At 38.3% G+C, this 24846-nt stretch overlaps 1 protein-coding gene across 2 annotated transcripts in view; it reads right to left on the reverse strand.

Annotated features, from left to right (window-relative positions):
* MID1 (midline 1) overlaps positions 1 to 24846 on the reverse strand; it is a 172339-nt gene that overhangs the window by 35019 nt on the left and 112474 nt on the right. For both annotated transcript variants that reach the window (XM_053457419.1, XM_053457418.1), the window contains exons 2-3: positions 21819 to 22537; positions 8348 to 8443 (exon numbers count right to left, since the gene is read on the reverse strand). In XM_053457419.1, coding sequence (XP_053313394.1) covers positions 8348 to 8443; positions 21819 to 22481 — 759 coding nt within the window. In that variant the 5' untranslated portion in view covers positions 22482 to 22537. The remainder of the gene's footprint in view (positions 1 to 8347; positions 8444 to 21818; positions 22538 to 24846) is intronic.

Consider the following 24846-nt stretch of genomic DNA (forward strand, 5'->3'; position numbering starts at 1 on the left):
CTCTTTCGTACAACTAAACCTCCCAATCAGTGGCAAGAAAGCATTCCCATTAAAGTCAATTGAGAGCACTTTCCACGCATGCATATGAGGGCCTATGCAGATCCCCACCGACAGCGTTTTCTGAGCCAGCTCTGGAGCCGACAGGAGGCAGGTATATTGCATACACACAGAGGTGTTCAGCCTCCCGAACACAAAAATAGCCGAGGCAGGCAAAAGGACCACGTATGATTGGTCCTTTAAGCATTTTTGAAAGGCTAGCTTTTCCACCAGGCAAGCGCTGTAATTTCTTTTAGAGAAGACAAGGAGGTGGTGAATAACGGTAGCCCAGCTTGCTTTACCCCAAGCATAAATTTACTTTTTACCGATTTCTGTAATTTTATTTTTTTTGTAATGCCCAAGTTATTTATTTTATTAACGTGTGGAATTGTCAGAGATCTCGGATGTGGGCTCCTACCTTGTTGCACCTGAATCCCCAACATGTCTACAATTTAAGGTGGATTCCTTAAGAGATCCTAAAGCTTTTATCATATTTATGCAAAACTCTATGAACCTCTATATCATCAATGAAGAATACGGTTTAGACATAATGTCTGTTCTAGTTATTTTTTAATGAGGCTTCAACTTCAACACAATCCTCTTTGTTACCACTGTTCTGCAGGTAACACGACTTAAATTCACTGCTCTCATGTATTTCAATCATCATACAGTATTCATATGAACTCGATGACTCCAAGGCATGTTTGATTGAAATTAATCTGCTCTGGCAGATGAACATTCCCGTAAACATGATAATTATTGAAGGGGTCAAGAGGCATTTACAACTATACAAGGGAGGTCTCTTCATCTGTTGCTGGATGCACACCAGTTCAGAAAACATAGGAATACGCAATCGTATACAGTATAACTGTGTGATATAAAGCACAGGTACAACATATTGATGCATTGTACTCCAGAAGCCATCTTAATTTGTTGTGTGTGTTTTTGTGGCGTTTCTCTTACTTCTAAATCTCTGAAGCTAATAAAGCCAGCCCAGGTAAAATGGAGAATTGCTTTTATTGGGTTCTTGCACTGACCTGGCATGGAGAAACAACTCAATAAGACTCTTGGGCAAGGAAATGGGAATAGTTCTTAGTTAACCCCCAACAGAATAACCTCCTTTCCCCATTTTTGGCATTTTTCCCAGGAAAAAGGATCCAATGAAACACACAACTGGGATATCCTACATAGACCATTAAAATATCAACATCTTTGCCCATGGTGCTCTGGCAAAGCACCAAGAGACCATTTGAGGGGAAAAAACAACAAATTGCAAAAGGCTGCTTTCAGGAATTTGCTTTTATTGTTTTGCTCTATGCACAGGTGTGGGAAAAACGACTTTTACCACATTGTCAAAATGGTGTTTAGGCATAATCGATAATGGAAAATATATAAAATAACTGCAGCTGTATACATGTAAGGAATTTTCTCTTTCTAACACCCACATGTAGCCAAACAACATTATCCGCAAATACTTAAATTTAAATACTGAAAATAAAGTGATTTCTTGAACACTGGTGGTTATGTCTAAAAAACGATTGAGATGTATATTTTTCAAAAAAAGTGGTCTAGTAACTAAATTAGCATTCCTGCCAAATGGACAGAGGAGGTTGGTACGTGGCTAAGGGACGGGATGAAACAAGCTGCACAAAGGGATTCAGGTCGTTTAGTAAAACATTGCAGTTGTTTTCCCTCGCTTCCTATGTTGTGGTTTTTGACGAGGGCATGACATACTACCATGTTTCCCCGAAAATAAGACATACCCATAAAATAAGCCGTAGCAGGATTTCTAAGCATTTGCTCCATATAAGCCATACCCCGAAAAGAAGACATAGTGATAGGCGTGGCTATGCAGCGAGGCATAGAGGGAGGAGACATAGAAAGTGAAAGTAAAAGTCTCCTCAGTGAAGTGAGGAGCAGGGGCAAGAAGTAAAGCTGTGGCTGCCATTTTACTCAGCACTGTGGGTTTCTCTCCCCCAGCACCAACCAGCAACAGTCTGTGGGTCTCTATCACCCCCCATAAACACCTGTAAAGCTGCTGCTCCCCAGCACCGACCAGCAACAGTCTGTGGGTCTCTCTCACCCCCCACAAACACCAGTAAAGCTGCTATTCCCCAGCACCAACCAGCAGTGGCGACTCTAGAAACAATTTATAGGGGGGGCACACAAGATACCACAGTCAAACTGGGGGGGGCATTAATAATTTCCACCATTAAATCATACCACTGAAAAAACACACATATATATATATATTGCCAAAAGTAATGTGCTATGGAATGATACTTTTGTTATTGGACAATACAATACTTGATCATTCAACATGGGAAGCCTGAAGCCACAATTTAGTAAGACTAATCCTTGAAATCCTTTAAACAACACAATACCTTAACTTTTGCACTAAATGATTTAAGGGCCTAATATTAGATCCTGCTGCTGATATATATATATATTAGCCCCTGCTGCCCAAATATATTAATATTAGCCCCAGTTGCCGATATATATATTAATATTAGTCCCTGCTGCCGATATATATATAAATATTAGACCCTGCTGCTGATAGCAGGTATAGATCAACACATTAACACACAAACCCAGCTTTGCATGTATAGATCAATTGAAATTCACTTGTGATCTCAGCACTGAAGGTATATATCAAATAAACAGAATCAGACATACAAATCCTGTATTTGCCGGTATACAATAATAATATATGAAACGTAGCATTGCAGGTATAGATCAAATAAATACATGGAAACAGCATTCAGGTATTAATCAACTGAACAAGACATACAAACCCTGTATTTGCAGGTATACATAAATAATGTATGGAAACATAGCATAGCAGATATGGATCTACAGAATAACACAGAAACCCAGCTTTGCAGGTATAGATCAATTGGAATTCACATAAAAACACGGCATTAATGGTATATTTAAAACCCCCTAAATTACAGGGATAGATCACATGTTGCACACCCAGATAACACACATACGATTTGCCATCTTTGTCCCATATACACCCTGCCTGTGCCATCTTGGTCCCCAAGGCTCAAACATCCTGCTAGTGCCATCTTTGCCCTTCCACAATTATACATCTATGATACGCACAATCACATTAACTCATGCTCTCCCTCATTCAGACAAATCATCCACATATTAACGCATGCTCTTCCTCATTCAGACAATTCATCCACATATTAACTCATGCTCTCCCTCATTCAGACAATTCATCCATATATTAACTCATGCTCTCCCTCATTCAGACAATACATCCACATATTAACTCATGCTCTCCCTCATTCAGACAATTCATCCATTTTAAGAAACTACACCCCTAGGAGCTTCAAATGAGGGGCTACATGTATTTCTAGGACAAAAGTTGAGTGCACAAATAATGGTGGAATATGTCGCTTTGGCTAGAAAATATGTTTTTTCTATCCATAGCGACATGTTCATTTGTGTGTTGCGCACTCCAGGTTTGTACTAGAAACACATGCAGCCCCTCATTTGATGCGCCAAGGGATGTCGTTTTTGCAAATGTGTACTTTTTGTGCCATAATTTAACTTCCTACATGAGCAGTAATGCCACGTCAAGGCTTCAACCCTAATTACTGACCATTCACACGCCTTTCAGATCTCCATTCACTCGCAGAAGCACACACTAGGGCTGCAACAACTAATCGATAAAATCGATAATAATCGATAATGAAATTCGTTGGCAACGAATTTCATTATCGATTAGTTGAATCGATTATTATCGATTATAAAATGAGGGTTTTTTCAGAGCAAACGCTCTGAAAAACCCCCCTCATTATATAATCCGTTTAGTCTGACTCACCGTCTCACAGCAGCAGCTCCTACTTACTCCCCCTCCCTGTAATCACTGTGACAACTGGCCCCGCCCCTTCCTTCTCCAGGCCAGAACCACATGGCTGTGACACTCATCTAACTGTAAGTATATGTGTGTATATATATATATATATATATATATATATATATATATATATATATATATATATATATATATAATATGTGTATGTGTGTGTATATATATATATATATATATAATGTGTATATATGTATGTAATATATATATATATATATATATTTGGGCTACTGAAAGTTAGGGGAGGTGGGGGTTAATTTAGGGGCAGTTATGGTTAGTGGGGTGTTTAGGGTTAATTTAGGGGCAGTTAGGGTTAATTTAGGGGCAGTTATGTTAATAGGGTGTTTAGGGTTAATTTAGGAGCAGCTGTGGTTAATGGGGTGTTTGGGGTTAATTTGAGGCAGTTGTGGTTAATGGTGTGTTTAGGGTTAATTTAGGGGATGCTGTGGTTGATGGGGTCTTTAGGGTTAATTTAGGGGATGCTGTGGTTAAGGGGGTGTTAAGGGTTAATTTAGGGGCAGTTATGGTTAATGGGGAGTTTAGGGTTAATTTAGGGGAATCTAAATCCTGGGGGCAGTGAAGTGACATATCTGGGGGTATAAGGCATATACAGTATATAAGGCATATGTGGGGAGGGCAGTGTGGCATGTCTGGGGAGGACGGAGTGGTGTATCAGGGTGTATAAGGCATATCTGGGGGTAGAGTGGCATATCTGGGGGTAGAGAAGTGGCATGTCTGGGAGGCAGGGTGGCATGTCTGGGGAGGATGGAGTGGGGTATCAGGGGATATAAGGCGTATCAGGCACAGTGGCAGATGTGGGAGGCAGCGTGGAGTGGCAGATGTGGGAGGCAGCGTGGCATATGTGGGAGGCATTGTGGAGTGGCAGATGTGGGAGGCAGCATGGCGTGGCATATGTGGGGAGGGCAGTGTGGCATGTCTGGGGAGGATGGAGTGGTGTTTCAGGGGGTATAAGGCGTATCAGGCACAGTGGCATGTGGGGGGTAGAGTGGAGTGGCAGATGTGGGAGGCAGCGTGGAGTGGCAGATGTGGGAGGCAGCGTGGAGTGGCAGATGTGGGAGGCAGGGTGGAGTGGCAGATGTGGGAGGCAGCGTGGTGTGGTATATGTGGGAGGCAGCGTGGTGTGGTATATGTGGGAGGCAGGGTGGAGTGGCAGATGTGGGAGGCAGCGTGGTGTGGTATATGTGGGAGGCAGCGTGGTGTGGTATATGTGGGAGGCAGGGTGGAGTGGCAGATGTGGGAGGCAGCGTGGTGTGGTATATGTGGGAGGCAGCGTGGAGTGGGATATGTGGGAGGCAGCGTGGAGTGGCAGATGTGGGAGGCAGCGTGGAGTGGCAGATGTGGGAGGCAGCGTGGCATATGTGGGAGGGCAGCATGGCATGTCTGGGAGGCAGCGTAGCAAGCCTGGGCTCAAATGTGCATATATTGGGGGGCTGGTTGGGAAATAAAGACAAGAAATGTATTATCAAAGTTTTTTTATTCTGCTGTTTGTATTTAACATCATTTGTTTAGTAAATTATTTTAAATAAATGAAAAATTTACATTCATTTTTTTTATCCGATTAATCGATTAATCGAAAAAATAATCGGCCAACTAATCGATTATTAAAATAATCGTTAGTTGCAGCCCTAGCACACACCATACTTTAAATACATTCACTCACAGACGCACACACCATTCTTTCCATACATTCACTCACAGAAGCACACACCATTCTTTCCCCTTACAATCCCAAAGAAATGATGGTAAAGGGAGAAAAAAAAATCACTTTTACAGCAAAAATAAGTTTTGCAGTAAAAATGCAAGGCGCTCCAGCGATGATATGGTTATTCACGTACTGCACAGGCTAAATGGCTGATTTTTAATAATATTTGCAGTTCATCAGGATTTCAAAAATTGCCTCCCTCTACCGTTGGCTAAATTTAACCCCATGATCAAAGGGATCATGGGATTAAAAATTAGTATCGGCCATTTTTAAAAAGGGAATGTGACTTTTTATAGCTATATGATCGCTGTGGTAACATTGGCTACCACAGTGATTATTTAGCTAGAATACTTAAACTTTTTTTTTTATTTTTTTTTTTTAAAGTTAAACTACTTTGTTTAAATTTAATTTTTTTTATATTTTTATTTTTTGAACTTAAGATTTTTTATTATTTTTTACAATCTATATACCGTTGGAAAGGCGAGGCGATTACCTTTCCAACGGTATATGTTGGGGGTATGTAGCTGCTTAGATGCCTGAGATACAGGCATCTAAGCAGCATGCCCCCATACCTCTTTAACTGACAATTGTCAGTTGTTAATAAAGTTGCGCGGTGACATCCTCGCGTCATTGCGCGAGACGTCACCGGGCCGATCGGGTGGCTCCGGTGATGCCCTTCAGTTTGAGGGGCAGATCACCGGGGTAGGTGGTGATGGAGGTCCACAGACCTCCATCAAGGTAAGGTAGTGCTAGTGACGGCATGGTGCCGTCGTTAGCACCTGACTGGGACTGCTAGCGGGGGGGGCAACAGGGGGGGCAAGGAACAACCTAGGGGGGGCAATTGCCCCCCCTTGCCCCCCTGTAGCGACGCCACTGCCAACCAGCAACAGTCTGTGGGTCTCTCTCACCCCCCATAAACACCAATAAAGCTGCTGCTCCCCAGCACTGACCAGCAGCAGTCTGTGGGTCTCTCTCATCCCCATAAACACCAATAAAGCTGCTGCTCCCCAGCACTGACCAGCAGCAGTCGGTGGGTCTCTCTCACCCACACAAACACCAGTAAAGCTGCTGCTCCCCAGCACTGACCAGCAACAGTCTGTGGGTCTCTCTCACCCCACACAAACACCAGGGGATAGGGGAAAAGCTTCAGCAAGCAGTCTGCTACTGAGCCCAGAGAGATCATCCCAGCTCCACTGTGCAGATTGGACCCAGTTCTCACTGGATCCCTGATAAATAAGCCAGCCCATCTCTGCTTTTCCTGAGTATCTGTACCCCCAGACAAGATGAGTATATTTGAATAAATGTAGATTCTTGTACCATACTTAATAAAAATAAGACATCCCCTGAAAATAAGCCATAGTGTGTCTTCTTGAGGAAAAATAAATATACGACAGTGTCTTATTTTCGGGGAAACACGGTACATACGGAGCTCCAGGGGACCACTAGGCTACTTATCCAAAACTTTAGAATCTGCTAGCCATTATACTTTGAATTGCTTTTTGCATATAACTCTTGAGTGACCAATGGTAATAATAATTTACATGTAATGCTCTGCCTTCTTGCATGGGAAGCACACACACATAAAAAGCAAAGTATTTTTGCCACGATAACTTGTTCCAACTCACTTCAATAGTGAATACAGCTTTGTCCACAAGTAGGACTTCCTACTGAAAAGAGAGTTACATTTTCTGGTAACCTCTACTTAAGATTCTTCTCTTCTCTTCAGAAGATTGATGGTTGTTGAATAGGACATTAATGGTAGGATGCATTGAACATTGGAATGTCTTAAAATAAATAATTTGGAATTTTCTATAAAAATTCAGGTGCAATGTTTGACACAACCCCTGCTCCCATGTGAATCAGTGTTTCTGCAGAACCACTTTTCAAACGTCGTACTAGAATTCATTTCTATGCATAACCACCATTTGTGCGTTTTTTTCATAAAATCCTCATTTATAAAGACAACGCTTCCACATATATATATCAGGTAACATAAGTGGTTTGTGCCTCTCCTTTGATCAGATGCTGTTGAGCTTTTAATTAGACAGAGCTTTGTCAAATTTTCTGAAGCTTCAAAGTGATCCCTCACTGAACGTTTTAAGCCAAAAATATGTAAAACCTGCTTTCTGATACCCTGATGTTCAAATTTTATTTCCGCGATAGTTTGTCAGAAAAGTAAAAGCAGATGTACCCAAAACCAAAAAACGGTATAATCAAGAGATGCCTTTTATTTTTACAGAATAAAATTCATTACGAAATCCGGTTGATGAAAGTAATCCTCTAAAAGGAAGCACTTTCTAGATCTATGAATTTGTATACTTTATATCAAATTAGAGAAGCATGTTTGAGGAAGTATATTTAATCCATGTAGACACACAAGTACATGATCCAGGACCATTCTGGATAGCTTTAATGAAACCTGACCTATGGTGTGGTGTGCTGTACCATATGTATATTATATATATATATACACACACACACACATGTGTAAGGCTGAGTATTTTCTGTTATACATTTATACATAAGTAGGGCAATTCTTCAATATATTCATCCATGAAAATATAGCCCAGTTGCCACATGCCCAAGGCTGGTTTCTAGTAAATGGGTGTGAATAAATCTCAGACATGTAGTCACTTTTTGCTCATTTTTGGCTAAACATGTCACTACTTTCAAAAATATCTGCAGTAATTTGAGTTACTCGCCTCCACATGTTGACAGGTCTGAATAAGCTTGGCCAACAGCATTTCCATTTCAGTGTTCCTCTTGATGAGACTTGTTAGATTGCTTTCCAGGCTTTGCTGTAAAGACAAAAGCAGAAGAAGAGTTTTTTGACTTGCTGGGATGAGGAATGACGAAGCAACACAGAGTAGCTGTGTCCAATAACAATTATTTGCACATTTTATACTAGATAAAAGGTTAATTATTATTATTTAGAACTTGTATATAGCAGAGTGGTTTAAGTATTCAGATGGCAAGGGGGAAATGCCATTATTTGTTGCAGGGTCATGACCGTAGCAATGTTTTTTTCAGGACACAACTATTTTACAATTTGCAGACATTCTAACATACAGTATGGTTAATCCTAACTACAATATAGTAGTAACTATATTGGCAGCTCAATGACTTCTTCAGGCAAATCCAACCAAATCCACAGCAAACCCACTTGGCTCCTAGCATTCCTTCGACTCGTGTCCACCACAGTGCCCGGCATGTGAGATTAGACAGAAAGAAATCCATTGCATTTGGGCAAATATGTCACTTAAAAGTATTATAACTAAATGGGCCTTCTTTGCAGACTATGGATTTATTGCACCAACACTACTTTATTATGACCACATTCCTTTAAATTATACAATAGATGTCACGAGTTCCGTCCCGATGCACGATAACATTTATCTACTTGCAGTCAGTTAAATGGTCGGTTATACGTAATATTGAAATAACAAAGAGCCAAAGCAAAGAATGAAATAAACCCCAGTAACGTTTGCTTATCATGCACCCTGTTGCAAATCATGCTGACCGTCGTTAGTCCTGCTTACTCGGAAATCCATGGTAACTGTTTTCTGAAATGGGAGCATCTCTAAGAAGAAAGCTTAACTCTGCGGGTCACTCACAAGTCACCGCTGCTTTAACAAAACTTTTAATTAGAGGCATTTAAAGGCAGAAGAGTGTTCAATGGGCCATACTTTCTGCTTAGCTGTACACTATATACACGTCGTAACTTCTGCAGCAAAGGAAGACCACCTTTCCCCCATAAAGTGTGAATATGAATACATGGATGTGAGCAGAGATAAATTACGGCACTGGCCTTGCAAAGTTTCTGTTCATCGGGCAAGTGTGCCAGTGGCATGAACATGTCCCAGCTGGGTTCAAAAAGTTATCCATGTACCATTAAAAAATGTTGGTGTCTGACTGAAGAAAGGAAGCTGATACTATAAAATGAAACACGTCAAAGACAGGGATCAGTGAAGCATACACAATCTGCTTCACCACACCCTGAAAATATTGGAAAAGATGACCCCTTTAAAGACATAGTATAGTTTAAAGGATATTAAGAATCCCCCCTCCACACTTTGGTTTATGGAATGATATATACAATTGTTGTAAAGTACAAATATGCATCTTCATATAACACAATCGACCTAAGCTTCTGAGTCATCCACGTTGAAAATCTAGATATTAGAGAACCTATTGCTAAAATGTTTTATATTTCTTTTTTAATATTAAAACCAGTTCCGAACAAATACTACTTAGAATGTGAAGGCAGCTAGGAACCATTTGGCCAATCTAGTCTGCTTAATTGGGCCTTAGTCTTGTCTTAGATTCAAGGTAACTATCATACCCTTTGAAAAACATTTTAATAAAGGACATACAGAAGAGATAACGGAACACTGGATGCACAGTATATATTATTAAATAGCTCATCCATACTGGTGCCAGTTAACAAATCGTTACAGCTAACTTCTTGAGCTTCCCTCTGAAACTCCGAAGGGTTGACATTTTTCATGTTCTCACCAACAAACACAAAACTCCAAGAGAATGTGAAAAGGGATGGTGATGTGTTTTACACTCTGGATATCTTACTTAATGCTTAATTTAAGGCCAGCAAAAGCTGCTGCAATATTTATGTAAATGTCAGTTTAAGCATTAAACCGGAAAGACTGCATTTCACTCTGCAAGAAGCTTTTGTCCTGGAAAACAAGCCTACTTTTTGCCAAGCTCAGATGCTCAAACGAGCATAAAAACACCATATCAGCCAAGATATGCATTTTTCCTATTGTTTTGGATAATACGCAATTGAGAGACAACGAACACTGCATAAAAGGTTGACGTCTAGGACAATGGAGATGTAGACGCAGTAAAAACGTAGCCTACGATTCCCTCGTTAGGTGAAAAACCTTACTGTTTTAAAGTCAGACAAACGAACTGAAGAGATCAGTGAAAATGTAGCCATCCTAAGGACAGAAATATGAAAGAGGATCGAGGAGGGGAAGCAAAGGCTTTCTGTTCGTCTACCTTGGCTCAGTAACTTTACTCAAGGGCTTTAGTTTCGAGGACACAGGGGCCCTTGTTGGAATTCATGTGTGAAAATAATGATGTCCTGTTACCTGTGGAATGACTTGCTCTTCACAAAGAATCCTCAAAATCTTTCATCCGTCTTGGCACATTACTGAATTACAATGAAGGCCAACAGAGAAATAGCTTCCTGTGCTATGAACCATTGATGCGATTAAACTAACTCTTCAGAGGACACCCTCACGCCAGAGGCATCTACAGATATTCTGACAACAGTTTTGCCTTTCCTTTACTTGATTTAAATCAAAATTAAAGGAAGCCCTACTGTGGTTTTTAACCAATATTACCCAGGTCCATATTCTGATGCCTGTTCTGATACTGATCATTTTAGTAGCTTAATGCCAGGTCAATGATCCAGATGGAACTTTAATAAATATTTATTTAGGAGATGCTGTGTTAAAGCAACACTTTATGATGGACTCTACCCAAGAGGGGATTTTGAGAGACATACTTAACAGGATATAAATACACTTATTTTAAAATACCCAAGGTAACTTCATGACTGTACAAAATAAGATAAGACTGTACTACCAAACCTGGTCAACAGGTATTGACCCTTGGAGGGTCTGAAAGTTTTGCATTCCAATCTTTGGGTTTCATAATGAAGGTGCTAAATGTGAGGCTCACACAGTCTGGAGCCGATTCATTCATACTCTTTATTCATTTTATTAAATCTTTGACACTTAGTGAGTTAGCTACTTATAAGTCATGGTATGTCATATGTCATTCAGTTTGAATGAATGTTACTCAATTAAGTTTATATCTTATCTAACCGGTATTAAAAACACACAAAATATTTACGCTATTCTAGAATGGATAATTGTATATCATACCACAGTGAGAAAGTGAGAAATTCATTATAGTGAATAGACTGGCCAATATGCAATAAATGACATATTGTTCATTAAATGATGTTTTAATTGGAAATCACATCAAATGTAAATTGTATATAAACTACAAATACATATAAAAGGCTTTTGCCAATGCGGGGAGATATTATCTGTAATAAATTTGATCTAAGCTGTTTTACAACAGCTTTTTTGATGCAAGAAAATTTGCCTTAAAGCTACAAATTCCGGTTATGAATCAGACAGATTTATCTGGAAATGACAAAATGTCTTACTTTAATGCCATTTGCTTGTAGGATGTGGTTAGCTCACAGGTGAGATTTGTGGTTAAATATTTCATTGTTGCCATAATTCAACTTTTGACATTTTAGTAAAAAAAAAAAATGAAAGAAAGAAAAATACTAATGTCACATATATTAATTTCCACTAGTGGGATAAAAACTGTAAAAAGGACACTATGCGTAAATTTTATTTAACAAAACAGGTCCACCACTGAAACCTCGGTGGAAAGCAGGTGCAACCACACACACACCGGACATTGGAGACCATGACTCCTAGTATTAGGAAAGCAGTGTTTCACCTGCAAACACCCAGGTATAAAACATACATGTGGGTGTTAACTAAGGGGACACAGCCACAAAGCCACAATTCTGTGAAACCCATTAAACATTACACAAATTCTCTGGAATGCAAATTTAAACCTAATAGTAACACCCACCTAGAATCAAGTGCCATTTCATTCATTATATATTATATTCATTTATATAATGTCAGCAAATTCCGTAGCGCTGTTATAACATAGTCAGTAGAATATTTACGAATAATAATAATAATAATAATAAACTGGTTCAAAAGGAGAAGAGGGTCTTAGCTAGAGGATGCTAGCGGACAGTATCAGGAAGAAAGGTTGTACACTTCTTGAAAAATGTTGGTTTTCAGAGAGCTTTTGAAAGACGCGTAGGAGGGAGAAAGCCTGATGGATGTTGGGACTCTTCTCAGGTCCTTAGTACCCATAGTCTTCATGTAAAGCCCTGCTAGCCCAGGACCCAGGTTCCACCTACTCCCTGCCCATTGTTACCTACTTCCAACCCATTAAAAGACAGCTTGGGTAGCCTGTCTCCATGAACAAAGCTATTCAGTGAGGAGAGCTCAGAGGAGGCTCCCTGGAAGTTCCTAGGTATGCTTACTACAAATGAAGTAGTTGAAACGCTGTCCAAGTTTATGCAATGAAACACCGTTTTATAGAATTTCTAGTCCTAGCAGTTACAATTCCGTGTGTACAGATTAAACCCCTAATAGGCACCGCAAACTAGCATATGTTTCATGCATTTGTCATTCATGTCTAGTTGGTTTAAGGTTTGGCAGATCAGATTTATAAATCTTGACCTTCTCTAAGTGTTGAGTTTCCAAGGAACACGGAGGAAACATTGAAGACTACTTTGCAAACATATGCACATGGAACACAAGTACTTTAATTCCCTTTAAACATTCAAAGAACTTAAGGGATATTTTCTCTTGGCATTAAATCTTTGGATTAGCAAAGCGCTGGTCTTTATCATTCTAAGTAGTGGTTTAAAATCAGCATCTGTGTGATAAGGATTGTAAGAACAATGTGTAACCCTTACAGCACCATCAATGATACATGCAGCCAACCTCTAAGCAGCAACAACTAGCCACAAAATTATAAGGATTTTCATAAAGAAACATAGATAAGAACATAAAGGACTCAAACCTCAATCAGGCATTGGTCTTGTGTTAGTTTCAAGATCTGAATGCAAATAGTCAAGATAAATTCCAAACCTTATCCCTTACAACGAAAGTCCCATTGGGAAAAATATATATTTCTCTTTGAGCATAAAATACATTGCTATTTACAGTAATTTAGGCTAGCATTGACAAAACCTGTTTTTATTACATTTTGCTCCAATAAAGGGAGTTTGGAGACTTGGAGACTGCCATTGTTGTCAGTCGTGAGGTTTTGGAGGGACGTTCTCGGGCCAAACCCTACATTAAGCCGATTCTTTATGAAATTATTTCCTCTCTAAACGTTTAGTAGTCAGAGCGTCTGGTTAGGTGATTAGGACTGAGCCATTTAATTTTTTTACCATAATGCAGTATAAGAAGCACTAGCATTCACCTCTCTAAATGCATATGTAAATATTATAGTTACAGATGTAAATGCATGAATAACTTGGACATATAAAACAGAAGTTTATTATATTCATTTTGTTAGTGATAACATTTTTATTTGAATTCACACTTTCATATTAACTACTGAACAAACATTCATCAGAGCAAGCAGTTCTCAAAGGCCTAACAAATATTAGCATTTCAGGGCTTAAAAGACAAAAGATAAACAGAGGCTATAGAGGAAGTGGTCCATTAAAAGGAAAATTTCTTTGTTGGGTTTTTTGGAGAGACACCATAAGGGCAGAAAGCCAGACAAGCCCTGTGTATGTATGTATGTATGTATGCATGTATGTATGTGTGTATATATATTGTTGATCATTCAACAAATCGATAATGAAAATCGTTAATAATTGATAAGGAAAATCATTATTATCGATTAGTTAATGCAGTCGTAATCAGAAATACAGTGTAGACACAGTAAATGACCATTGTAGCTGAAAATGGCTGATTTTTAATGGAATATCTTCATAGCAGCCATTACTCCTGTGTTCCAATGACATGTTATGTTCGCTAATTTAACGAAAACTATGTATAAAGACAGAAACAAAGCAAACACTGCAATAAAATGCTTTTGGAATACAAAAGTGTAAACATATCATATATGTTATTAATTCCCCATCTTTTGTTACATTTTGTCTATCCAATGATGTTTTGGCACAGAAATAACATTAAGATGGATGACAAAACACCAGAAAAAAAAGCTCCGAAAATCTCTAGCCGCAGGATAAACCTCATCATGATAATAATACCAAGGAAATTAATAAATTAAAACCAACATTCTATGGGATAATAATTGTAAAAACAGTTCTGGAAGTCGTGAAGGAAAGCATAATCCACCAGTGACCTTAAGCGAGCCAGTATCTTATCATCTGGCAGGCAATCTCAAGACCTCATTCTGCTGCTGCAATGTGTACGCAGTTACATATTCCTGCTGCAGGCCAAAAAAGCCTCTTTTATAATTCATGTTCAGTGATCATCATTGGAGAGCTATGCCTATAACTAATTTGTATTTGTCAGATCAAATAGCATCTCTATGATTAACAGGTGCAGATCAAGCGACATGGCCTTTTCAAAATATGCGAGCATATAGTGGCGATTACAGAGCTGGTACGCTATCAGCTGCGTCCGCAAAGACATCTAAGAGATGTCAAGTGTTCTTTTAAAAGATAGTTTATCAACAAAGCTGACATTGGATTTAAGTGACCTGTGAGTACAGGCTTAATTGGTTGTATTTATTATATATTTTTAGATTGGCAGCTGGTACTTCATAAACTGTGGATTCAGCTCATATGGGCATTCTGACACAAGACAATGTGAAACTCCCTATATAAAGACAGGAAAGGACGATAGTCCCATAAATCAAGATTAGGTTAGCCTGACATTGAACTGGGCTTCATCTATCAATTCTACACGCTGCTAGTCATCCATTGGCAAATTACGTTTGGCCGTACATAGAAGTCAAACATTAGCATAACAGAATTCATTCTAATAACCATACCAGGGAACTCTCCAGGTTTGACCCAGCGCCCCTTCTCTAAGCAGGCAAGAGTATTAAGTCATGCCCACCCGCCACTCACAAGAAGATGGATAGCTCTATGTAGCCTGCCCCGCAATGTTCTCAGGTAGGCTAACGACCTCCATCCACTGGGAATTATTTGTGATGGCATGTTCTCCTCCGTCAAAAGGAAAGAGAAAATTATTAAGACGTTGGGTGATAATCTGGTTTCAGGTACCAGACTGTATCAGAATATAAAATTTGATTTTTTTTTCTAAGTACAAACAGAAATGGTGGAAGATTAGCTCAGCCAAGAATATATCGGCAGGTTATTTATGGGTTGTCTGTTCTCAGCTGAGCTTGCCTCATAACTTTTTTGAAGATATTTTCTCCCCTTAAAAATGTCTTGAGATCTCCCCAAGACTAAAGATCTGTCCAGATGTGGGCCGTCTTGCTTACTATGCCAACCACACATCCTCGACGAAGCCCATAAAGACAGAATTGTATGTCCGAGATGGGTGGATGCCTCACAGCTCTAGTCTCATACCTCTTTATGTTTTCTTAATGTGTTACTACTATATGTGTTCATACTTCCATGAATTCTCGTGTTTATCCAGAAAAAATCAGGGCAAACCAAGATCAAAAAAACATAACATTGATGGAGAAAGGCAACACATTCGTTTTTTCCACTATGAGATGCAAACGTCTCCCTGGATTAAACCGTGTACCTGGATTTTCTAATCATGGGTATGCCGTTTGCTAGAAGTCATGCATCCTTTGCTTGTTGATACCTATTGAATTTGACAGCACGCAGTGTCTAGGCAGTAAATTCTACATCTTCATATGTCTTACTGTAAAAAAACATGTTTCCTCAATTCTCAAGAGATGACCTTCTGCTCCTTATTTACAACATTTTGTTTGGTTTAGAACCAAGTAAAATTTTGGCATTTAGGCAAAAAATATCCTGAAATAATTATAATAAATAATATAATTTAAAAAACCAAAATTTGCTTATACTTTCGAAACAAACTCTATAATCATTCTGTGAAAATACAATAATCATTCCCCCTACTCTTCCCAAGGAAATCCTGTGCCTTACCCACAGATAAGACATCCAGAAGCGTTGGAATGTCAATGGAAAATTATTCCTGACATCCTAGAGGAAATGAATCCTTTGCGTGGTTAAAAAAAAAACAAAAAAACAAGCGATTATCTAAAAATCTCAAATTTAAAGGTGCTGTCCCACACTAATTACACTCTCTAGTACGGCAAGCATACTTGGCATTAAGTTTTTATAAAAACAACTTTTCTGTTTCTATGGCAATAGCCTATCTAGCTCCTGCTTTTATGTTTCAGGACAATAAAGTGTTCCCAGCAAACATTATAAATGAGGCAAATGTTGCACATGATTATTTATTCTCCAAAGTTGTGCATTGAGCAGTACAATTAATTATAATTTTAATACTGAATGTAGTTGCATAAATGTTACATTTTACAGAGTATTTGAACAGCACGTGAAAGTGCAGCTGGGCCCGCTTTTAGCTTTATTAAATCAATGTTCTAGAGCTGCCAATAAACTGCTTTTAGGCACAATATGCTTTAGGCACAAAGTGATCTCCAAACACGCATGAGAAAATATGTCCACCTTCTCGAACTTGCCTCAGTTTTAGTAAAAGATAAATAATAACTTAATAGAGAGCAGTAATTATGCAAGTCTCTGGAACAGGAAGTGAAGATCACTGCTCACCACCATTAGGATTTACCGCTTATTTCTTACATAGATATACTGGTTATTGTGATCACTTGGCACAAAGTCCATATGACCAAGTTGATACTAAATATATCCCCAGCACACCTAAGTGGTTATTTTTACTAGTCATGAAAAAATGTGATGATGTGATAGCAACCATCACAATATTTTCAGCCCATTTAACTGACAGCGCCAAATGATGTAAAGCGAAGTGAGACATTTCATCAAAATTGTTAAATTTGTGGCATACAGAAAGTCAACACGTCTTAGGGATTACTGGAGTTTTAGATATTTTAAGATTCACTCGTCCTGGTGCTTCAGTTGACTTGCGTCACTCAAAAGTCTGGTCGTGTAAAGTCTATTATCGAAAGTGTCCTAAATTTTGAGATTATGTCCACGTAGTAATAACATGGCTCCTAACAATTCTACTTGTTATAGATATATATATTAATGAGGAAGAAAACAGTTAACTAGTAATTTCCCAGTGGAGTAAAATGGAAGAGTGACCTGTGGGCCACCTGCTTGGGGCAAGTAATTTTATACACCACCTGAAGCAGAAAGAAAAATCCAAGATTTTATTTTTTTTGTGAAATTTCAGCTTCCCCATGATCAGAATATACGTCTAAGTCAGACAATAAATCCAGTACCTAGATTTTCCTATTGCACATGAGACATAGAAAGAATGAGAAAGAGGACTATTAAGATTTGCTGTTTGCTGGGTTTATTGAGACTGCTCAGGAAGGAAATTAGCGGGAAATATGAAAGAAGAGAGATAAATTAATTGGCCGTAGATCCAATAACAACATTACATTTGGAGTTTATGATAAAAAAAATGCCAAAGTATTTAATCAAGGCAACATCAGGAATGAGTCTGGGATGTTATTCTGCTTTGTTTTCTACTACCTGCTTCGGGATTTCACTAAAATCAAAATGTTTCTAAAATAATTGACAAGATTGACATAGCCATATTAGTCCAAGAGTAGATGGAGTCTTATCAAATTTAATAACATTTGTTTTGCTGGTTTTAAAAAACCAAAAAGAAAACACAAAAAAAAAACAAAAAAACAGTATCAATGTTGCCTAAAGATTAAATACATGTATGTTCTCATTACTTTATAAGAACTGGTTAAGTTGAAATATGAAATAAACACACGAAAAGCATATTGATAACATATTTCGTATAGGCCAAGAAAAACAAATGCTAACTAGAATTTTTTTTTTTTTAAGCGTGTCCTTTGGGAAGTAGCCTTTGTTTGTTTTGCTCCTGCTTCAAGTTAAAGCTGTATGTCTTCCACCTCTCTGGGCATCTGTGCCATCCATCTGACAAATACCCAGTGAGAACTTACATGAATATCCACTCGACAAGCCTGCCAGGGAGCGGAAGTAGCGCGCGATTAAGCCACACATGTAAAGTCAATTCAGTTTCACAGAAATATAGCTGTTCCCTGGGGCACAAGGCACCCAGCTGTCTGTCCAAGACTGAAATGTGGAATTTAGACATGTAGAGAGGTGGTGTCTGGGTCAAAAATATGTGCATAGCTTATTCTGCAAGATTTAAAAATAAGTTAAATTAAAAATATTTTGGTTAACATAACGGTTACACAGCAATGTGACATACATGATAGAGAGTGAAGTTAATACGAAATAAAAATCACATAAAGCAAAATTATTTCCTAAATTAAATTTGGGAATCAGATGCAGATATGAAATTTATCTGTAAAGTGCATACAAAAATAAACATTTCTTCTCTATAGGCATTAATGAAGTTCAAGTTCCTGATTTTAAGCAACAAAAAATATTTAGGGAACAACACACCCAACGTGCACTTGTCACCCCTTTCTAAAACACATTTAGAAAGAAACTGATTGCACAGAAAATCTGTAGAGAAAGCATGGAAAGGGTGCAGTCAGGATGCAAATGCTTCTGAAAGTGCTTGCCACTCTACACATGCATTTGGAATTGCAAGAAAAATAATTAAAAAAAATAGCTTTAGGTTCAAGAGCTGAGATGACCCTGTATGATGGATGAAATCAGGTGTATTTTGCAGGGCCTTGCACATTTACGATTAAAGGCAAGTTGAAAGATGACCCATTGTACAGCACTGTGGAATATGATGGTGCTATATAGATCAATAAATAATAATAATTGAAGCTCTAGTTAATGACCACGGAAGGTACAAAGGACACGGCTCAGAATCATCTGGCCATCATTTCCACACAACAAACACAAAAATATTTCCTTTATAGCTTCATATTAGTGTATCTGAACCTATCAGGAGGACATTGTAACAATATATCTCTTGAGCATTTATTTAAATCTTTGATGGTTGAATGCACCACAACTGACCAAACTAACCTTTCTTGGTTTATGCAAATTACAGTTAATGGCAAAGAGCTTTAGTATAATTTCCTTCGTTATCCGCATTTCTTATTGGATTATGCATTTAAAAGATGAAAAAACTTTTAAGAGACAAGATTTTTTTTTAAATTTTTTTTTCAAAGGCGGCCCTGGAAGAGTGCATTGGGATATATAGATTTCTAATGCGGATTTATATAATGGAAACGGATACCATGGTTTGCTGGAGCAATAGGTGCCCAGGCTTTTACTGGTTATTAAAGTTCTCATTATTATCTTTCATTTGTAAGAACTAACATTTAACAAAATGCGTCTTACAGTACATAAATTCAAAGGGTATGACGAAAATAGAACTAAGACGTTAGGCGAAGAGGGCCCTGCTCGCAACTTTATGATCTAGAGGATCTCATTAAAGGGTGGCTGAGAGTCGTGGCATTTTTAGTCAATAAAAGCTCAAACCAAAAGGCCCTGATCCTTCAGGAGTCCTGGATCCCTGCTATTAAGGGCAACATGTATTCAGTAATCAAAATCATTCTGGTCATTACAGGATGTTGAATTAATTTTTTGTTTTTATTGTAAAAATGTCCAAAACGATCATCAATGTAAGAATTGCTAGGTACCCATAGCATATAACAAGCTAGGTTCCTATGGGTCACACAATGTAAAAACCAAGCTGATATTATATCGGCCCCCACTTTTCATTGCTTTTCTCATTTTAACAAAATGTATTCCTTATAAAATGTTACCCTTATTTGATACCGCATAATTCCCTTTGCTTCCCTCGGCAATCCTACAATGCCAAATTGCCCTTGGGGTGTCTCCACTTGCCCCTGCCTACAGATGCCAATGTTAATAAATCAGTTTTTATAATTTATAGACATTTGTTAACATTAGATTATAAATGTATAAATAGCCTTTGCAGGATTAGACAGTAGATTATTTGTACTTTAATTTTATTTTCCCCTCTTGTTATGATCAGTTAACACATTTTTCAACATGAAAAGCTTTTCTCCTGCACATAAAGAATATATAGGACTCATTTGCTCCCTGTGTACTGAAGTATAGCCTATTATTAAAATAATAACCAGTGTTACTTTGATAGAGTGTAGGTAATTAAGAGAGTCTGACACCCTAAAAAAATAGAAGACCAGACAGATTAAATCAAAAAACGGAATAAAGGAATTTCTTTTGACAGCAACCCAGGGGGACTAAAGATTGCAATTTGATGTAGAAGAATTGTAGAAGGGAAAAAATATGTATTTTAAGGATAGAAAAATTAATCCAAAAGATGACATTTATATTAATAAGGCCACGAGTAAACAGAAATCAAAATATATATAAATTCTATACATGTATGGCTAAACAGACATTTGTGTTATATTAAGAATATATATATTTTTTTATCTGTGTACATAAACCTTGATATAATTACCTTTTTATACACAGATTAAGAATACATTTTATATATTTATATATATATATATATATATATATAAGTATTATTTAAATAAACAGTAAAGTACCGCTGTGCCTACACCCTAACGAAAAGACTTGTTTGATGTTCCTTACCAAGTACCAGATGGGTCTGGTACTTGTTAGTGGAATCCGGTTGGTATATCTATAAGAAGTGACACAGTAAATGAAGTTCAGCATAACAGGAAATACCATTGCTTCCGATTTAATTTTTGTATTCTGCACACATGACCCAACACTATGGGGCACCTCCACGGGGTAACCACTTATTACGGATTTATCAACTTGCCGAAGTTCTGCAGTTGGAATACCACTGGTCATGATGGACGGGCAAAGCTACTAACTCCCACAGAAAATAAATGGTTACAATATTTCTAATCCCTGGACTGATATAGAAATAGAGATACCTGAAAACACACATTTTTGCGCAAAAACCATCAATGGAACCTTGAGCCAATCACATAATCTCAAGTGTCATAATTGTAATTGAGTTATTTGACCATAGAAACTGGAAAAGGGTGCAAGTCTAATGGTCTATACATGGTATAGACCATTACATACTTGTACATACAAATGTATAAATGCTAAGGTTCCTCTGGCATTCTTAACTCCATGAATGCCAATAGAGAGTTGTTAAAATTCAATAAAAGTACTATCATAAAAGAGCACTGCTGTCATGACAGAAAGCTAATTCAAAGGACGGGTTTACCCTGAACAGTCATACTTCGAGAAATTAATTCACTGCATATGTATAGAAACATATATTGTGACTCTTAAGGAAAGCTGAACATCACATAAATAATGTGTGGAAAGAATCTCAATCTTTGAAGAAGAAGAAGAAAAAAGCCAGGCAAGTGGGGGACCTGGAGAGCGAATGAGCTATGGCCAAAAATTGAGGTGTATGAATTAAGAGACAGCAAAGTAGATCCCGCACATTATGAACATTTTACATTAAGAACACTATGAGTACCATGATGTTATCTTACCTTCAGTTTGTCGTATCTGTCTGCAAGGGCTGCCACCTGATGATCTCGGTGTCGTCCAACCAATTTACACAAGGCACAAATTAGCTGGTCATCTGTCACACAATACATGTTCACTTTCTCATCCTCGTGCTCCAGACACATTAACCCTCGAATGTGCGAGTCTGGGATGGGCTCAATTAAACGATGACCAGTAAATGGTTTCTTGTTTGGGTGCGTTGCCTTCAAACAGTCATCACAATAGGACACTTCGCAGGTGACACAGGTTTTTACGGCCTCCCGTGCCTGGTCCTGGTCACAGAACTGGCAAGGGACTTTCTCGCTGGATGTCATGCTGTTATTGGTGTCGTAAGCCCTCTCTCTCCGCTTTTCACTCGGGGAATTGGGCACGCTCACGGATGCTTTCTGAAATCTGTCGATGATGTTCTGCAAAGTCACGTTCCGCTTGAGTCCTTCTAAGCCACGCTTGCTGAGTGTGATGACATAACGGCAGGTGGGGCACTGGAAGGCGTTAATAGATTCCACGGATTCGTTGTTGGCACAGTGGGAGACCAGGATGCGATGCGCGCAGTTGAAACAGAGGCTGTGAGCACAAGGTAGTAGCAGTGGGTCTTCAAACAACTCCAGACAGATAGGGCAGGTCAGTTCCGACTCCAGTGTTTCCATCTTCAGGCAAAGCTTTCCTGTGTCGTCAGCGAAATCCAGGGAAGCTGATCAGCTATCTGGAAACACGATATAAAATATGATTAGACAAGAGAGCAAGCAGGGTCAACCATGGGGGGTTGTCAACTTTCTTGTTTGCAGGACTTTAACATGAACTTTTCATGCTGAAGAAAAACACAAGAAATGGCGGCATGCATATATCCTTGAAGAATTTAATTGGTTATTGTATGGTTCTTACAAAGTCATTTGTGCAAGGCTAATCTGGAAAAGAACAGAGCTCCCAGGGGACTGACATCTGCAATTAGGTCCCGCTTGTCCTATTTTTATTCAGATGATATTTGGTTCAATTTCAGCAGTAGTAGAATAGTCACAAAATACATATAGCATAGGAGACATGAAGTATGTATAACACGCTTGTACATACAAATGTATAAATGCTAAGGTTCCTCTGGCATTCTTAACTCCATGAATGCCAATAGAGAGTTGTTAAAATTCAATAAAAGTACTCACCCCTCTGGAATACAAAGAGTGATCATTAGTAGACAAGTAATCATTCTCCTATAACAATCTCATCATGTCACGAAAATCACAAGGGAGGGTTACTCAAGAGCACCCAGATAGCTTTCAATCCAAGAATACTATAAATAAAAAAATAGGGTCCCTTATGCTACAAGAAGGTTTTCTCAACCCTCACCAGAGAATAACAGGAGCCAAGCGTCCTTCTCCTCTATTTTTTTCTATTTACGAGTGTGGAATTGCTTTGTGGAGTCGACCCGCGCAGCTCTCCCTGCCTCATCATGGGCTCATCTGTACCTCGAGCAGACAAGCAAGTGGAGCAGAAGCAAGCGCTATGCTTCACTCGTTGGGATGTTCCCCTTCGAGTGCCATATTCACGGGCTTTGTTAGTCACAGGCAAGGACAGATACAGACAGCACAGCTGCAACATTACGCACTGTAAACTTTATTCAATTTGTATAACTCTTGTCTTCTCTGCACCTCAATGAGCAAGAAAAAAAAAAAGAATGCAAGAACCTTCTAAACTATAGTTCATTAATGTTCCCTCTCATTAGCTGCGGCTTGGGAAAGAAATCTCATCCAAGCAGTGACTTCACTGCAATTCAATTAGAACACTATGTGTAGTGATGGGAACTTAAAAAAATATATAAAAAAACAATTTTCAATGCCGACGCAAACCTTCAGGGAACACAAAATTGAACAAATAACGTTCAGCTGTAAATCCCAACATATTTACTGTGTAATCAGTTGACATAAGTTTGGCTAAGGATTTACCAAGAAGAGTAGAAATAAATCATTAGAACAATTTTAGATGATTTATCCTGGTGCAACAGGAAATCCACAATGTAAAGGGACATGCAAATTAAAGAAATTTATATAGTGTTAAATCTATTAAACAAACATGGACAAGTAGTCCATGTGCAATTTTAAGTCGGTTATGGTGTGTGTGTATATTATATATACACACACACACACACACACACACAACAGATATATACACACATACAAATCCAAAAGGGAAGCAAAAGTGATCCACCTATATTGGTGTACTTTGGCGTAGTGGTGGGCTCAGAATAAAATATGCCCATATAATGTGACTACATATCTAATGTTATCTTGGAAAGGTGTTTTTTTAAGTAGCCGTAATGAAAACTATTGTTTGGAGAGTTTGCATCCTCTTTGATGTGATTGCGCCGATCTCTTTGGACTGTATATATCTATTTGGTCTTCAGCAGCACCCGTTTATAATGAACGCTAGTTCTTTTTTTCAGGCAAGGATACTCGGAACTGATGGTCTGTTTCTGAAGCTCCATACTAATAAATTACAGCAGAAAGATGTGAGAGGAAAGTCTAGATATGTTTAATTTGCAATAATTTAAGGTTCTATGAAGTATTTCAAATCTGAGGCCCTTATATCCCAGCTCTTTTCATTATATCAACTGTCCAGTAGAGATTGTGTACATAGGTGATACAGAAATTCCCTTACATGTCATTTGCTTGCTTTGGGTGCTAATTTGAGAGAAGGTTTCTATGCTTAGACACCATTGTAGACCATGACAATAATAAGGGAGCCAATTTATTTCCCTCTCGGTTATTAAGAAAACAGCACTTAATTCTATCTCAACAGGTAACTTGTCAATGACTTTACACTTGGTCTACATTCTGGTCACCGTCTGACAGTCAGTTTCAATAATTAGACACCTAAAGCACTGCTTGATTTGTGAAGCCTATCTTAACTAGTCCATCCAGCTTAAAGGACTATTAAATATAGAATATTATAGACCCATGACAACTAGTTTAGAATTTAGCCTATTACTTATTAACAATATATTTAAATAAAATATTTTCAAAT

The sequence above is a fragment of the Spea bombifrons genome, chromosome 2, assembly GCF_027358695.1.
Source record: "Spea bombifrons isolate aSpeBom1 chromosome 2, aSpeBom1.2.pri, whole genome shotgun sequence".
Lineage (NCBI taxonomy): Eukaryota > Metazoa > Chordata > Amphibia > Anura > Pelobatidae > Spea > Spea bombifrons.